The sequence below is a fragment of the Bos indicus genome, chromosome 11, assembly GCF_029378745.1.
Source record: "Bos indicus isolate NIAB-ARS_2022 breed Sahiwal x Tharparkar chromosome 11, NIAB-ARS_B.indTharparkar_mat_pri_1.0, whole genome shotgun sequence".
NCBI lineage: Eukaryota > Metazoa > Chordata > Mammalia > Artiodactyla > Bovidae > Bos > Bos indicus.
This window is the reverse complement of record NC_091770.1, coordinates 101,530,347-101,548,331: the sequence shown is the minus strand read 5'-3', so window position 1 is coordinate 101,548,331 and position 17,985 is coordinate 101,530,347. Positions and strand designations below refer to the sequence as shown.

General features: G+C 52.4%; 1 protein-coding gene across 7 annotated transcripts in view; it reads left to right on the top strand.

Annotated features, from left to right (window-relative positions):
• The first annotated feature begins 277 nt into the window (after positions 1-277).
• Positions 278-17,985, top strand: part of RAPGEF1 (Rap guanine nucleotide exchange factor 1) — a 137,139-nt gene continuing 119,431 nt past the window's right edge. For 3 of the 7 annotated variants that reach the window (XM_070799466.1, XM_070799460.1, XM_070799459.1), the window contains exon 1: positions 278-483. In XM_070799466.1, the coding sequence (XP_070655567.1) occupies positions 423-483 (61 nt within the window). In that variant the 5' untranslated portion in view covers positions 278-422. The remainder of the gene's footprint in view (positions 484-17,985) is intronic. The other 4 variants (XM_070799471.1, XM_070799473.1, XM_070799468.1 and 1 more) reach the window with 4 other exon arrangements.

The following is a 17,985-nucleotide window of genomic DNA, read 5'->3' as shown; positions in this document are numbered from 1 at the left end:
GGTGGCCAGGGGGAGGTCCTTCGCCCTGGCGTGGATACTCCGGGTCGGCAGGGGGCGCTGCGTCCCGGGCGGGAAGTTCCGGCCGGCTCCGGGTCGGCAGGGGGCGCTGCTTCCTCGGCGGCGCGGAGGCCGCGCCCGGCAGGTGGCGCTCTGGCCGCGGCCGAGGCCGGCGGGCGGGCGGGCGGCGGCGCGGCGCTGCGGCCGGCTCGCGGGCCCGGGGAAGCGGCGGCGGCGGCGGGAGCGGAGGAGGCGGAGCGGCGGCGGGCACCCCCGGGCGGGCTGGGGCGCCGCTGGCCGAGCGCACAGGCCGCGGCCCGCGGAGCCCGCCATGCCGGCGCGGGCCTGAGGCGCGGCGAGCCAGGGCCGAGGCGAGCGGCGGCCGCGCCGGCCTGTGGCGCCCGCAGCGGCCCGGCCCGGGCCCGATGAGCGGCGGCCTCGGCCTCCGGCGCAGCCCGGAAATGTCCGGCAAGATCGAGAAAGCAGGTGAGGCGCCTGGCCGGGCTCCGGGGGCGAAAGCGACCCCGGGCCTGCGGGACGCGTCTCGGGCGGCGGGGCCGGGCCGCGCGGCGCTCCCGGGGCCACAGGCCGGCGGGGCCGGGGAGGGGGCCGGGGGCCGGGCGGCCGAGCCGGGCCGGTGCGCGCCGCTCGGCCCGCGGCGTGAACTTTGAGACAAGGGGCCGGGGACCCGGGCAGCGACCGCGTGTCCCAGTGGCCGGGCGGCGGGTGGTCGTCCTTCAGGCGGCGAACGGAGCCGAGCCACAATGTATGTGTCATTTCTGAGGAGCCTCGAGTTTAAATTGAACCAGACGTCTCCACTTCGGAGGCTTCAAAGGCAGCGGGGCAGGATGTGTCTCTGGGCGTTTTCAGGGCGCGGGCGAGCTTTCCTCTGGTTTCAGGCTGAGCCCTTGGAAGTGGGGGCGTACGGGTAGCTGGTTGGGTCTGGGGTTCGGTTAGAAAGCTCGTTGCCAGCCTCATCTCTTTGTGTCTTCCTAGAGGTCTCAGAACCTCGCCTTCCGGTTACCTGTGTTTTCCCCGGGCTGGGAAATCGTAGTCTCCAAAGACGCAACTCGGGGGCGGTGCACCTGGGGCGCAGGGCTTAATTAAGCCGGAGACACCTTGCAGGACACATCCCTGGGTCCAGGGCTCCCGGAGCGGGGACGCCACTGGTTGTCATAACCGGATACTTTGTCATCCCCTTGGCAGCTGAGCTCTGGAAGGTGGGCTCTTCGGGGACTGGAAATACGGCAGGTTACACTGATTTTGGACGTTGCTGGTTTCCCAGGTTGAACCAGAATACTTTTCTGAGAAGCGCCTCGGAAGTGGACCCAGAAGGCCGCGTAACTTGCAGGCTGTGGCTTGAATACAGGAAGGACGTTTTCACCGCCTTTCTTGAGGGTTTTCTGTGTATCCGGCTCTGTGCCGAGCACCTTAAACAGCGGGCTTATTAAATCCTTACCGATTGTCTGTAAGAGCAAATGTGGTTCCGCTGTGACAGGCTCAGTGGTGTCTTGAAGGCCGGCCCTGCCCCCGGCCCCATGCCCTGCTCTGGGAGAGGAGGCCCCAGAGCTTTCTTTCGGGGCAGCGCCCTTGGCCTCAGGTGCTGTTTCTTGGGTGTCCTTCTCATTGTTCTCCAGCCCCAGGGCTGAGTCTGCTGACCACGAGTTCCCTGCCAGCACGCATGCTGTTTCAGAAGCACCTCTGATTAATCTGTGCAGCGTTTCTCAGGATGCGCCATGTCTCTTGGACAGTGTTGGGGAAAACTTGGCTGCTTTATTTAAAAAAACAGCATCAACAGGGTTTTCTCTCATTATGAGGATAATTGAAAAATTTGAAAGTCATGGAAAAGTCAAAAGAACACAATGAAAAGCACCTCCTCCTCTCCCCCGCCCCCCAGCCCCACAGGCTGCTTTCCAGGCTCAGCCCTCTTGCATCTCACTGCTCCCGGGAGAAAGGGGGCCTGAGGCCAGGTCTTCTCCACACAGATTACCCCTGGGCCTTCCCCTCTGCCAGGAGCTGTAGTAGATGTAGAAGCAAGCGGTGCCTGCCTTCAGAGGAGCTCGTCTGAGGGTGGGCGAGCCGGCCCCAGCATTACCCTGGGCCACCAGATGGCTGGCCTGTGGGCACAGATGAGGGGAAGGCTCTGAAAAGAGGGTGAGGGTGCCCCCCGTGGAGATGGGGGGCCGAGGCTGACCGAGGATGTGGAAAGCTCCGGAGGAAGGTGCCTATGGTGGGAGGTGGCTGAGCCAGAAATGCTGAGGTTGGCCCCTCACGTGGAGCTGGAGGGAGGTCGGTCCTGCCTCAGGTCCTTTGCTGTGATCCACACACAGCTGTCAAGGAGCCTGGGACACTCCGGGATGAAGGGTACACCTTCCGGGCGCTTTCTGCTGGTCATCGTAGGTGGCCGTCAACTTTGCACTTCAGCGAGATTTCCATTCGGGTTTCTGTTGGCGTTCTTCTTCTAAATGGACCTACCGTGAGGCCACCAGCAGGGTGTTTCGTGTAAAGGAAAGGTCCTCAGGTGAGAGGCGCCACTTGTTAGCAGGGGAACAGGCTCTGGTGAATTGTAGAGCCTGACACCTAGCCAGCGGTCACTGTTGTCAGGTTTTGCTGTTTTCTGTTGACTTGAGCAGGAGAGTTGTTTCCACGTGTTCATAATCTCGACTCAGAAAATAGGACCAGTTCTCTGACTTCTCGGGACTTAAGGCAGCCGGGGTTTTCTGAGCATGAGAGAAGCCTGATGCAGCCCAGGACCCCTGCCGCCCTTCCCACCCCATCTCCCTCCGGAGCCTCAGCCCCTTCAGCTGTCAGGGAGATCTTTCTGAGTCTGTCGTGCTGCCTTTCAACCTGTTTACTTCCTCAGCAGAGCCTGCCTGGCGTCGGGGTCATAGGTACCCCTTCCTCTGAGGGTAGACCCTTCCGTAGGGACCAGATCAGGTTGTCTGCAGTCATCTGCTCCAGGCCCAGTGGGGGTTCAGCACAGTCTGGGTTCCTGAGGGGGGCACAGGGTCAGCTTGCTGGCTGCTTGGGGCCTGTCCACTGAGGCTCAGTGGAGAAGGGTTGAACCTGGAAGGCCAGGAAGGCTGCTGGAGTGGGAGGGGGGAGCCTCCCCGGTGTCTTCCAGATGTAGTGGGAAGGCAGGGAGCAAGCAGAGCCAGACGGCTTAGGGAGCTCCCGGGGTGAGCTTGTGGGCAGGGCAGGCTTGGAGAAGAGGCTCTCCAGGGGAACTGAGGGGCCTGTTCTGAGGACTTGCACCGTGGAGGTGTGCGCAGTGCCGGGCCACCTGGGGGCCGGCCAGCCTGATGCTGGTTGTGTCCGCAGCTCTGGGGTCAGTGCGCTCACGCTTCCTCCCGGCAGACACACTACGTGCAGGGAACTGAAGCCGGACACCCCTTTCGCCTGATGAGCGGAGGCAACTGACCAGCGACTGTGGGCTGGATTCAGGCCATAGATGTGTTGTGTGTGAGCCACGTGTGTTCTTGATGGTCCGCGTTTAAAAATCAGGAGATCACTCCCCAGTCTTGGGTTTCTGGTTCTTTTGAAAAGCAGGCTGCCCTGGTAACCCTGGGCCCTGCTGCTGTGAGCCACTCTGGCGGGGCCACCCCCCCTTGCTGCCACCCCAGCGCCCACGCCTGCTCCCCACTCAGACTGGCAGCATTCCAGCATGCGTCCCTTTCCTCGCAGAAGCCACCACTCATGTTTGTTGCTTTTTATCTGGACTTTGAAATCTTTGCTCCATTCCTTCATGGATCCGTTCCTCCATCCCTTCGCTCGGCACTGATCGAGGGGTCGGCACCTGGGGTCTGGCGCTATGCTGGGCTCTGGGGAATGGCGATAATCTCAGGGGGCACGTTGTGGTCACACAGGCCTTAGCTCTGGCAGGGTCGGGGGTGCTGGGGGGTTACCGGGGATGGCATCAGACTTTTGGTGGAACTGTGAGGGGTGAGCAGTTAAATGGGCCCAGCCGAGGGGGTAGGAAGAAGGGGGCTTCTGTTTCACCAACTGTACTCCTCAGAATCTCCGGGGCTCGTTCCTCAGTTCCAGGTTGGTAGTTTATCCAGAACCTCCTAGGGTCCTGGCGTTGTTCTAGTGTTCGTGATGCAAGAAGGATTCTTGTCTCAGAGCCACACGATCCGTCTGGAGGAGATGTAAATTATTTATTTATTATTTATTTATTTATTTTCTTTTTTTTTTTTGAGAGGAGTGGTTCTTTCCCTGCCGTGTGCTCCTAGCAGACCACGGGGGTCTGTCCAGGACTTTCATCCATCACCAAACCCTCTGGCCACTCTCTCGACTCCTCGTGGCCTCGGGCTGCTCTGTGGGGCCCTGACTGACGCGGCTCTGGACTCGGCCAGCACCCTGCCTCAGGTCAGAATAAATAGTGTCTCAGACTCAGGTGCTGGGTTTTTCAGATGGGTGAGGATGCTTTCTTTAAAAAGAAAAACTTACCTTGTTTGCAGTCATAGTAACTTTTTGTCACTGTGTTTTCTCAGAACAGATGAAAAGTACAAGCCCAGGCTCTCACAGGAGGCTGCACACTTTTGGCCCAGAGAGAGTCCTCCTAGATCAGTTTTAAAACTCTTAAATCTTAATACTTCCTTTACCCGGACAAGTATCCATGTGCTCAAAATGTATCCAGTCGATAAATAGCAACACTTTCAGGGCAGGTTCGGTAATTGACTCCCTCCCTCCCGCAGCCCTCCTGATGGGAGACACAGTCTACCCCATGCAGCCACCCGGACCCTGCTGGGCCTGGCCTTCCCAGTTCCTGGGCCGGGGATAACATCAAAACGGTCTTGAACAGGCGTACAGTTTCTATAGTCTCTGGCCAGAGTGCATCGACTGACGACCTCATTTCAGCGATCCCCACGAGTCCTGGGGGCCAGAGCAGGGCCAGTGAGCCCTCCTCTCCCCTGAGGGCAGCTGAGGCCCAGGAAGGCTGATGATTTGCCCAGGGTCATGGTGCGCCTGCGCCCCGGCTCCCCCCGGCCCCTTTAGGGAGCATTGCTTAGGGCTTCCTAACTTGCTGGAGACACAGTAGCTTAATCTGATTGTTCGTGTTTCTAAGTTTCTTTTCTGTTTTTTTTGTTTTTTTTGTTTGTTTGTTTTTTAATCCTGTTACATTAGGGTAGGCCCAGTGCAGTCTTTGGGCTTCCCTGGTGGCTGAGTCAGTAAAGAATCCACCTGCCATGAATCCACCTGCAGTGCAGGAGACCTGGGTTTGATCCCTGGGTTGGGAAGATCCCCTGGAAGGCATGGCAACCCACTCCAGTATTCTTGCCTGGAGAATCCCCATGGACAGAGAAGCCTGGCAGGCCACAGTCCATGGGAAGCAAGGAGTCAGGCAGGACTCAGCACACAATGCAGTCTTTAGGCTGCCTAGATACTAATAACGTTAACATCACCAGCTGTATCGTAAGGAGGTAAGAAATAGCACAGATGCAGGCTAACCATGTTTTACAAAGTCAACCGCAGCAACCCCCTGTTGCCTGGGCTCCTGAGCAGCTGTGGGCAGAGGTGGTTTGAATGGGATTCCTTGCAGCCAGCAGACCTGATAGGAGGCCTGTAAAGATGAGTCATGTATGAGCTTGCAGAAAAGTCACGTCCCAGGCCGGCCCGGATTGGAGCACGCCTGGAGCACAGGGCTGGGTCTTAGCTCCGGCCAGCTGAATGCGTTCCCGTTGCCATAACAAGATGACGCGATGGACAGAAGAGCGGCCTGGCAGGGCCTCCGCTCCGCACCCCCAAGGCCCCCGGCGCCCTGCCACCCGGCAGGTGTTCCTCGGACTCGGCTCCCACCGTGCCTGGAGGCTGCTTTAGGATTTAAAACCAAACAAACGAAAAAACCAGTTTGTGAATTGCCGAGGGACCTGTCATCTGAGTTTGTGGTCATCTGTCTCAGGCCGTTGGACCGTTTGGACCGTTGTGACCTTGGGAGAGTCTTTTTCTCGTTTTGGGTCTCATTTTCTCCATCTGTGCTGTGAAGGGGGAGAAGGGGGAATCTAAAATTAGCATGTCCTTGTTTTGTTTTAAAGCAGAAGGCCTGTATTTTTTTTTTAAGTTTATCTATGAGGGTTTGTTTTTTTATTTTAACTTTTTATTTGATATTGGAGTCCAGTTGATTAACAGTGTTGTGACGGCTTCAGGTAGACAGCACAGGGACTCAGCCATACATACTCAATACGTGTGTCCTTTCTGCCCCCCACTCCCCTCCCGTCCAGGCTGCCACGTAACGTTGAGCAGGGTTCTCCAAGCAGCAGGCCCTCTTTAGTTCCTAGGAAGGCTGCTCGCTGACTGTTGGGCACCGCGAGGCGCCCCCATGGTCTTCCACCAGCTCGGTGTGAAAACCCGCTTCCCGGACGTGCTCAGCCGCCTCTGCCAGAGCTGACTGCCTTTAGGCTCTCTGTGCCTTCTCTTCCTCTAGTAGAGACAGTGCATTCCCTGGGAGGGCCCCAGAGGAACCTTCTGGATAGAAGGATACTGTTTAGCTCATTCAGAAACCAAAGCCCCAGTTTCCTTTCCTCAAGTTAAAAATCAGCAGACTCTTGAGGCAGAGTGTCTGCTGGGTCCACCTTGGTGTTGGCATCACTGTGTCTAGAAAACAGTAGGTGCTCAAGAACTCTTCACTGTGAATCTCGTTTAATGTTGTCAAAGGATGAACTCAGGTTTCTGATCCCAAGTCTCAAAATCCTCTTTAAATGAGCTCTTTCTGGGCTTTGACTCGCCAGTTAGGATGTTCCTTGGTGTATTAGTTGGACCAGTACTCTGATAAGGGTGTGCAGATAGTTGGGGTTCTGGGTTAACCACATGCACGGATCAGTGTTTCAGTGTATCCTTCCAGAAATGGGTGAGGAGACTGAGCTTAGGTGCCCGGAGGCCCTGTTGGGAGAGCGCGAGGGCATGGTGGAGGCTGAGGCTTGTGCAGCCTGAGACTCCGGGGCCGCCGGCGACCGTGGCCGTGCATGGTTCTGGGGCAGCAGGAGCCTGGCGCTCTTAGGCCATGCTCCTTCGTGTTGGGCAGTTAGGGTTTCGCCTTTCATTTGCAACCCGCAGCCAGCACATGCCTGCTCTGCCCAGCCCGCTCTGTGACGAGCGCCATGACGGGAGGCCCTGTCTGCACTTGTCATTTCTTTCCTTCGGCCTCTAAGCAGGATTTTGGACTCGCTGCGTGCTCTGCTGACTCTGTATGGAGTGGTTGTACAGTTCCTGCTGTCTTTGAGGGGCTGGAGAGCTGGGCTGCTGGGCTTCTGCTGGCTCCCCTTTCTTCTGGGTCAGGGGTTTAAGCAGAGTCTCTCCTGCCACTTCTTCTTTTGTGAGCGAAGATGCAGTGGCCTCAGATGGTCTCAATTCCTCTTTCTCCCCACTTGTTTCTTCCAGGCTGCGGTTTGGAAGATAGATGATGGTTCTCTGACTCTGTCCTGGGCTACAGTCTGGATCCCGTCTTCTTAAAATACAGTTCCTGTGTCATAGCAGCTCAGATCCCTGGTTCCCGTTGGTCCCTTAAAGATGCCCTTTCTCCTTGCTTGCTTTTCATTGGCTGGCTGGCTTCAGACGGTCATTTTACTGCAGGTTAACTTTCGTGATCAGGACCCTCTGCCCTCCTTTTCAAGCCTAGAAGAAACGGAGCTGTGAGGCCCAGGATGGTATGTGGTGCTTCCTGGGCTGGGGACAGCGGACAGGGTGCAGGCGTTGGCGTGGACTCGACAGGGGTGCTCCCAGCAACACACTTACTGTTACGCTGGGAGCCAGCCCCCGACCCCCCAAGCAGAAGGGCTTACAGCCCTTGAGGGAAGGAAAGCGTGGACGTGGGATGAGGGAACAGGAGGATGAGATGGCGCCAAGTAGCCACTTAATTGGCCCCAAACAAGCAAACAGAAAAACAAACAAAACCTCTGGCTTGGAGACAGAGGTTGTATTTATTTTCTGGTTGTGGATGATCACGTGTGCCCTCTCTCTCTGAGTGACTGTGAATAAATAGATGGGTGCTTGTGCATGGTCTTGGAATTGGCTGCTCTCAACCCCTCCTTTCAGTGATAAATACAAGCAGTGGCAGTGGCTGGCGTTGGAGCTCCTCCCACGCGCCGAGACCAGACTCCGTTCTGTGTGCTCTCCACACGTGGTCTCTGCCAGTCCTCACAGCGGGAGCGAGGCGCTGTGGAGGACAAAACTCCATGCGGAGCTTCTCTTTGTGCGCGGGATCCTGAGGTCCCAGAATAGCTCAGATTTGCCTGTGGTCGTACTGCTCTGGGGCCAAGATAGGACTAAAGCTCAGTTGACTACATCTTATTCTTCCCATATTTCCATTGGCTGTGACGGCATTGTTCTCTCGACTGTTGTGACTTGGGTCAAAATGAACGTCCACATTTCCAGGGACTTTTCCACCAGTGAGGAGGCTGCTGCACTTAAAGGCCACCTGACAGTTTTGGGGCACTTGAGATGGCACGGCTCCCCTGGCTCTCCTGCTCCGGCTCTGGGCGGGGGCGGGCAGGAATCCCTCCTTCTTGCTGAGCGACCTTGGGCAGGTGGCTTAATCTTTCTGAGCCTCCTGTGCCTCTGTTGTCACCTGATGGGGAGGACAGACCCATCTCCACACCCTTTCTTACGCTGATTCTTTGTGAGTCTAGTCTGCAATATCAAAGAGGGTGTGAATTAGGATTGTTGGTTTTTAATGACACTCGTGTTGGAGGGCACTGTAGCCATCCATCATCACGATAAAACATACTCCGTTATAGCTTTCAGAACCCTTTGATAGGCATTAGTGGCTTTTTTGGCTGTTGTTTTAGGTTTTGTTTGTCTGTTTTTTTCTTAAATGGTGTCAGAGTAACACAGCCTTTCTCCTAGATGAGAAGGGTGACCGCTCACAGTTGTTGAGTACTTCCTGTGTGCTCTGGAGTTTTACCTTCTGATCCTTGTATGATTTAATTGGGTCTGTTGCTATAAAGAGAGAAGTGGCGAGTTTTATGCCACGTGACAGTTCAGAGGGAGGCGGGTCGTGAGCTGAGGGAGAGGTGGGGCTTGCGGGGGAACTTGGGTTAGTCATCCTTCCCTTTGCTGCAGGGCATGTGCTCCTCTGCCCCCCTGCCCCCCAACAGAGCCTGGAGCTGTCCTCTCTGCTCCTCCTCTGCAGGGCTGCAGGGTGGCTGGCTCGAGGGCGCTGTCGTAGTCTTTGGTTGGAACCTGCTCTGGGATTCCCCCTGGGGCTTTCCAGCTCCTCTGCAGGACTGTCAAGGTGGCGTCACATCTGCCTACAGATTTATGAAACAGCTTCTGGTCTCTGGGGTATAGAGGCGGCTTGGTTTGCCAAAAATACTGCAGGGGAATCTACTTTGGATGTAAACAGTGGGAAGAGGGCCTTAGTCAGCGTAGCTCTATCCACCCACCTACAGACTCAGCCACCCCGCTCACTCACCCACTCAGTCACCTGTCCGTCCACCCCCGCACCCACCCCTCCATCCGTTCAGCACGTCTCCATCCATACAGCACCAGCCGACTGTTCCCCCAGCATCCAGCTGCCTGCCACGGCACCGGGGGTACTGAGAAGTTTGGGGGCATCTGCGCCCTCAGGAAGCTGATGATCTGGCCTGCACTCTGTGCAGGAGACTTGATCTAGGCTTTCATACTTCTCTTAATACTCATGCATGTTAGAGGCAGCATGAGCCTGGGGCTAGAGCTCAGGAGACCTGCTTCGTGGCCCCTGGGTCTGCACTGTGGCCTGGACCAGTGCCCTCTGAGCCCTCGATCTCCCCCCACAGAAGATGAGAAGATGGACTCCCGGAACGGGGGGCGTGGCCTTCGGCTGAGTCCTCCGGCTGCAGTTCCACCCAGCTCTCCACGGAACAGTGGGATTGTGGGCAGGTGGCTTTGCCTGTCTAAGCCTCAGTGCTTTATTTGTAAAAGGGAAAGAAAATTCTAACAGGGTCTACCTTATGGTGTTGAGAGAAGATTAAATGAGATGATGCCCATGAAGCATGTAGCAGAGTCTTGACACAATAAACATTAGCTTTTGTCCCTACCCCATGTCCCCTTCTGCTCTAAAACAACCATTTCCTTTAGTGGTCGTGCGGTAAGTGAAGCTCAGACCTCAGCAGTCACAGGAGGGAGGGTCTCTGGCTCCTCAGGTATTTCCTTGCAGGGTGTGTCTGTGTGTGTCTGTCTCCGTCCAAGTTGAATTCCAGGAAATAGGTTTTTACAACTGAGTAATAGACCTCCAAAGAGATAACGTATGGGAAGAGGCGTGTCATTTCAGCTACACCAGTGCCCTGTCACGTGCAGCGGGGGTAGGGAAGTCCTGCTTCTGTCTGCAAGTCTGTCTAAAAGGGATGGGCCTGTGCTTGTGGGCAGCGGCTCATCTCAGAGCCAGAGCAGGGCTGGTCACCCACAGGTGCATTTTTGCTCCATCCCAGAGACACCACCTCAGTTTCTCCTTGTCGGGGAGACTCTCGGGGTTAACTCGGCCGTCTTTGTTCAACACTGAACGTGAAGTGATCATAAGGTGTTGCCTTCGTTTTGTGACAGCCAAAACCCCAGAAGCCCTCCAAGGGCCTTGTGTGCAGGTAACTTACAAATTACTTTGAATCGGCAAGTGGGTTGGTTTCATACCCCTTATTTCTCCTCCTTGATTAATTTTCACAGTTTAAAATAGATTTAGAAATTCGGATGTATTGTTTTGAGGCTTGGTTTCCTACCCGTGCTTTCCCGGTCCTTTCTGATAAGCGAGGGTGGACGTGTGTCAGTCCAGCTCGCGCAGGGCACAGGGCTATTTGCAGACAGATCAAAGCCCAGTCAACCCGTTTCACTTTCTCCAACCGTTCGGTCCAGGAGCTAAAGAACCTCTCATTTAATTATCGTCACCACACTAATTTGTGCTTCTGCCTCAGCTTGTCAGAGGGTACCTTACAAATACTAATTCTCTGAGCTCATCAGAAACCCAAAGGTGCAGATCAGAAGCACGCTTTCCTATATGAGCTATCCTTGCTTTTTTTTTCCCTTGTCTGTTTCGGGGGAGCTGTCTATTAATTACCCTAAATGTGCAGGCTTGTAGAATGCAGTTTTTATATTTGACCGAGCTGGGACTTGGACTGGGAACCTGGGCTCCATTTCAGGCCTGTGTACTCTGGTCCCAGCCTGGTCGTGCAGCGCACCTCCTGCTGGGAGGGTCCTGTAGACTCAGATCATCACGGGAGCATGAGTCACTGTCACCAGCGCTGGTTGGAACTGTGGCGTTCGAGGACCACGGAGAGCGCCAGCCTGAGTATCAGGGGACTTCCCTCCCGGCCTGGCGCTGTCACCCAGAGCCATGTCCTCTGGGCAGGCCTCAGACCCTCCCTGGACCTCGATAGGAAGCGGTGGTTCTTGAGCTTTTTAAGGTCATTAAGTGCCGCTAAGGATCTGACAGGCACCCTGTGGACCCAGTCCCTGGAGAGAAAGATGACGTGTGGACGTGGTCCTGCCAAGCCTGAATTCTTGCTGCTGCTAAGTCGCTTCAGTCGTGTTCAACTCTGTGCGACCCCATAGGTGGCAGCTCACCAGGCTCCCCGTGTCCCTGGTATTCTCCAGGCAAGAACACTGGAGTGGGTTGCCATTTCCTTCTCCAGTGCATGAAAGCTGCTGCTGCTGCTGCTAAGTCGCTCCAGTCGTGTCTGATAAATAATAATTTGCAAACACCCCTGATCTTGGAACGATCAAATGGAATCTTGGGTGTCTGAATAATCAGGACTTAGTTTCTCCTAGTTTAGTCAGACCTGGGCTCGAGTGACAGTATTTACGCATTCCTGAAGTTTTGTAAGGATTCCATGAGATGATGCTTGTAAAGTGGTTAGCACAGTGCCTCTGTGGATAAACGGAGAGCCCTTTCCCCTTCTGCATGTGAATTTCTTAAAATTTTACCTATAGTAAAACTGACCTTTTTTTGAGTTTCTGGTTCTTTGGGTTTTAACTTATCTGTAAATTTGTGTAACCTCAGTGAGTCAGCGGTAAAGAATCCACCTGCAGTGCAGGAGACGCAGGAAATGCATCTGATCCCTGGGTCTGGAAGATCCCCTGGGGAGGAAATGGCAACCCACTCCAGTAATCTTACCTGGGAAATCCCATGGACAGAGGGGCCTGGTGGGCTACAGTCCATGGGGTCGTAAAGAGAAGGACACAACTGAGTGACTGAATACACACACACCACAATCAAGATTGAGAACAGTTCCATCACCCCAGGAGGGAAAAAGACAAAGACTTCCCGCTGTCCTTTTGCTGTCAAACCGTTTCTCCACTTCTGGCTGCTGGTGGCCATTGGTCTGTTTTCTGTCCTTATACTTTTGTCTTTTCCGGAATGCCATACAGCATGTAATTTTGGAAATTGGCTTCTTTCACTTAGCATGCTGCCTTTGAGGTACATGAAGTTACTGCTTCTATTTAGTGTACTCCTTTTTATAGCTGAGTAGTATTCCATTGTATGGACATCATTATTGTTTATCTGCATAGAATTTGACTTTGGTTAACTAGCTCTGTTGCCTGGCATTTGACAAACAGAAAATATCAAACAGCCTAATTAAAAAACTTGAGTAGACATCTCCAAAAAAGATATGCAGATGGCCAATAAACACATGAAAAAATACTCAGCATCGCTAACCATTAGTGACATGTATCCCGCAACCACAGTGAGACAGCGCCTCAGGCCCATCAGGATGTCTGCTTTAAAACATGAGAAAATAACAAGCGTTGGGCAGGACATGTAGAAATCGGAACCCTCTGCACTCTTGGTGAGAATGTAAAATGGTGTGCCCATTATGGAAAACTGGCAATTTCTCAAAAAATTAAAAATAGAATAACTGTATGATTCAAGAATTCTGCTTCTGAGTAATAGACCCAAAAGAAATGAAGGAAGGGACTCAAAAAGGTATTTGTGTATCCGGTTTCATAGCAGTATTATTCACACAATAGCCAAAAGGTGCCTGTCATCAGATGATGGATGAGCTAAGTGTGATACGTGTGTACACAGTGAGACATTATCCAGCCTTAGAAAGGAGGGACATCCTGTCAGCATGGATGAACCTTGAGGACTTTGTGCTAAGTGAAATGTTAGACACAGGACAACGATTGTACAGTCCCACTTGTGTGACGCACCTAGAATAATCAGATCGTTGAGACAGAAAGTGAGTGGAATAGCGGTTGCCAGGGGCTAGGAGAAGGGAGAATGGGGAATTACTGTTTAACATGTAATTAGTGTTTAAGTCCAGTTTTACAGGACAAAGAGAGTCCTGTGAGTGGATGGTAATGAGAGTAGCCCAGCAGTGTGAATGCACTTCTCACCACTGACCTGTACACCTAAAGATAGTGAAGACAGTAAGTTTTATGACAATACGTTTAAAAAAGTACTGTGGATACCAATTATTTTTTAGTATTTATTTGTATTATAGTTATTCAATCTTAAATATGGTAAGTTATATTAAAACATTTTTTAAATGATGGAATATGCCAAATATATTACTAGGGAGCAGTGCTCATGTTAGAAATGACCTCTGGTTTAATGAATTACATCTGGGCTGGGAGGACCTCTAGGTGAACTACAGGTACCCATGGGACATGATACTCTGGGTTCCCTGAGAGCAGCGACTTTTATAACTGAGCGAGCCTGTATGATCATGAGATGTGGGCTTCTGTGGAGCCGGAAACTTCTCAGCCAGGATGGACCCCCCCACCCACCTTACACGACACTCCTCAGCTGCGCTCAGCTCCTTAAGGGCCGTCCTAGCAGGGATTACCCACTGCTGCCCTGTGGTAGCCTTTGGTTCCCGTCCTTCATCCTTCATTGGTCTGAGGAGGGCAGTGCTGTGAGTGGGAGAGAAGTCCTGGAGGTGTAGAGGTCGAGGTGAGCCCAGAGCTCAGTGGGTGCAGTAGTCTGGCACACGCTGAGGGCTCTTAGTAAGATCCTCACAAGCCTGTCGGGGACTTCCGTCCAATCTTCTGCCTGGAGACCGTCCTCGTCGGCACCCACTGAGTTGGACCGCACAGATGGGATTTGCACTAGCTCTGCTTGATCGGATTCCAGGCTCTTGGCCGCATTCATAAGAAGGTATCATTGACTTGGGGGAGGGGCCGAGAGAGGATGGCCTACGGAAGCAAGGTCCAGTCTTTCTCTTAAGAGTTTTAAGGCCAGGGAAGCGCTGGTAGTGTTAGATGAAACAGTGCCTCCCTTTAGGAGTTGTCGCCTCGAGATTGTCACAAGTCTCTATCCCACGAGTATCGTGAACATGTCTATGAATCTGGGGTGATAGGCAGTCACTGCGTCTTTCAATCCTGTGGCACCAACACATGTAAGACATACTAGTGATACAGTAACACTTCTCAGGAAATTACCTTAGCAGGGTTGATAATAAAACAACACACTCTGATTTCAAATGTGAAACTATGAAGGAATTTACCTTTTAGAGTCAAGGAAATACAGCAGGAAGCCTTGATTCAGGCTCTGAGCTGCTTTCTTGAGCACCTGCTGTCTTTAGTTCCTGACGAGAGGTGCTGGGGCACAGTGATAACTGAGCCAGGCACCTGCTCTCCGGGTCTGCACTGAGCCTGTCCAGGGCTCCCCTCCATGCGAGGTCTAGCCTTTGATCGAAGAATCAGGCTCTAGAGTTCTGCTTATAAACATCACTCTTGCCTCGCCTTGCAGTTAGATGTCTGGACACCTCAGGAAAAAGAGCTTGAAGATCACTGGGCTCAGGCAGACGCGACAGATGGGGTGACGATCTCACATCCCGGCCCCACCTGCTGTCCTGGCAGGATTATTAATAGCACCCTCCCTGTCACTCTCAGAAGTGTCCTGATCTGGAATCATTTACAGCTCCTGAGTGCCACACGTTTGTGCTGGAGAGGGTCTTGTTTTTGCAGTGAGACAGCTGTTTCAGAAATACAGGCTGTTCCAGGGCGGGGTCAGGGCTATAGAGTCCCTAGAGGGTCAGCTGAGTTCGGTTTTGGCCCTGTTCTCCCTGTGGGCATCTGCCACTTCTTACATTCCAGTTGCTGAATTCATGGAAGCATCAAAACCTAGGACTATTTGGTTTTTCAACAACAGCAACAATAAACATGTACATACAACAACCAGAATGTATTTTCCTTGTGAGAAAAGTTAGATTAACCAGATCTTAAATTCATATTCTTTGGAATGGATGGGAAGGATCTTAGTGTTTGTGTCAAGTCTTACGGAGAGAATTGGAAAAATAATTATATGGGGACAGTAATCTTGGGTTAAGTTAGAGATTTTCTTTTCCCTGTTGCTGTAGAAAGAAGGATGGAGGTTGAATTTTTTAAGACTTTTTATTCAAGTGCTACAGTTGACGTTTAAAGAAAACAACCAGAAAGGTAGGAAGTTTGTGTTTATGACAGATTGGCATTTTACAGCCTGTTATGTTAGCAGGTGTTGATGACAGGACAGGTCGGGGGTCCCTGTTCTGAGGACCTGCTGGGTGCCCCAGAATGCGACCCACCTTTTCCAGTACGTCTCAGGTTTTAGCACCTGGAGGTTGCTGTGCTCGCTCCAGCCCCTGGTTTCTGCTTGAGCAGTTCTGGAGTTGAGCTGAGAACTGGCATTTCTAACAAGTACCCAGGTGATCCTAGACAAGTGTATTACAAAGCAGAGACATTACTTTGCCGACAAAAGTCAATATAGTCAAAGCTGTGGTTTTTCCGGTAGTCAGGTACGGATGTGAGAGTTGGACCATAAAGAAGGCTGAGCACTGAAGAATTGATGCTTTAGAACTGTGGTATTGGAGAAAACTCTCAAAAGTCTCTTGGACAGCAAGGAGATCAAACCAGTGAATCCTAAAGGAAATCAACCCTGAATATTCATCGGAAGGGCTGACACTGCAGCTCCAGTCCTTTGGCCACCTGATGCAAAGAGCTGACTCATTGGAAAAGACCCTGATGCTGGGCAAGATTGAAGGCAGGAGGAGAAGGGGACAATAGAGGATGAGATGGTTAGATGGCATCACCGATTCAACGGACCTGAGTTTGAGCAAGCTCCAGGAGATGGTGAAGGGCAGGGAAGCCTGGCGTGCTCCAGTCCATGGGTTGCAAAGAGTCAGACATGACTGAGAGACAGAATGACAACCCAGGTGCTGCTGGTGGGGTGGGTGTTGGGATGGGGGCACTTGGGAATCACTGCTTAAAGTTAAGTATGGAGAGGAATGAAAAGACTCCTCGGGATCTAACCTGAAAAGTGGCTCCTGGAGGGTGAGGAGGGATGTAGAAAACAGTTTATAAACGTTGATGCCAGGAGCTGTACTGTGTGTATTTAATCCCATTAGCAGCACCGTGGGGAGCTGAGAGTGACTTCATTTTACAGATGAGAAAGCTGAGGTTTACGTGACTTAGTCGGTTGGCACGTGGAGGAATGAGGGTAAACCATTGCCCGGTACTGAAATGAATCCTTTTTAAATGGATGAGCAGCACAGACACCTCAGAGTGAAGAAGATTGGCACAGGGGACCAGCAGGAGAAGGACGACGTTCACAGCTCCTCCTCTTCCAGCGAGTGTTCTTGTCAGCATCTTGCGAGGTGAAAGGCAGTGCTCTAATTAGCTCTGACAAGAAGATGCCAGAAGGTTGGCAGCTATGAGGAAAACTCTGATGAATCTCACACTCCGTGTATACTGTGCCCTGGGACATTAGCTAATTGATTAGTTTGATTTGTCACCATGATTAGCAAGACAGTTTAAAACTAAGCACCTAGGACCTGAGAACCAGACTCTAAAACTGAAATTTTGTTTAAAATTTAGTACTTTAAAAACATCATGGTATTTTTTTTTTTTTTAAACAAGCTTCTGGCTTGTCTTAATGTGTAAGTGTTGTGGTTACACGTAGACACGTCCATCTCAGCCCTCCTTTTCTGGATTCTCTGCTCTTCCAGACTCTCAGTTTTGGAATATTGACAGAGGAGCCTGGTAGACTGCAGTCCATAGGGTCGCTAGAGTCGGACACGACTGAGCGATTTCACTTTCACTTTTCACTTTCATGCATTGGAGAAGGAAATGGCAACCCATTCTTGCCTGGAGAATCCCAGGGACGGGGGAGCCTGGTGGGCTGCCGTCTATGGGGTCGCATAGAGTCGGACACAACTGAAGCGACTTAGCAGCAGCAGGGCTGAGTCCTCCAGTCTCTTCCTCAGCAGTCTAGTCCCATGTCTTTTTTTTTCTTTTTTAAATTTTTATTGGCGTATAATCTATAATGTTGTTAGTTTATTGCTGACAGCAGAATGAATCAGTCATGAAGTGAAAGTCGCTCAGTCATGTCTGACTCTTTTCAATCCCATGGATTATATAGTCCATGGAATTCTCCAGGCCAGAGTACTGGAGTGAGTAGCCTTTCCCTTCTCCAGGGGATCTTCCCAACCCAGGGATCGAACCCAAGTCTCCCCGCTTTGCAGGCAGATTCTTTACCAGCTGAGCCACAAGGGAAGCCGAAAGTTATGACCAACCTGGATAGCATATTCAAAAGCAGAGACATTCCTTTGCCAGCAAAGGTTCATCTAGTCAAGGCTATGGTTTTTCCTGTGGTCATGTATGGATGTGAGCGTTGGACTGTGAAGAAGGCTGAGCACTGAAGAATTGATGCTTTTGAACTGTGGTGTTAGAGAAGACTCTTGAGTCCCTTGGACTGCAAGGAGATCCAACCAGTCCGTTCTGAAGGAGATCAGCCCTGGGATTTCTTTGGAAGGAATGATGCTAAAGCTGAAACTCCAGTACTTTGGCCACTTCATGTGAAGAGTTGACTCATTGGAAAAGACTGTGATGCTGGGAGGGATTGGGGGCAGGAGAAGGGGACAACAGAGGATGAGATGGCTGGATGGCATCACTGACTTGATGGACGTGAGTCTGAGTGAACTCCGGGAGTTGGTGATGGACAGGGAGGCCTGGCGTGCTGCGATTCACGGGGTCACGACTGAGCGACTGATCTGATCTGATCTGATACATGTACCCACTCCTTTTTTTAGATTTCATTCTCTTTTA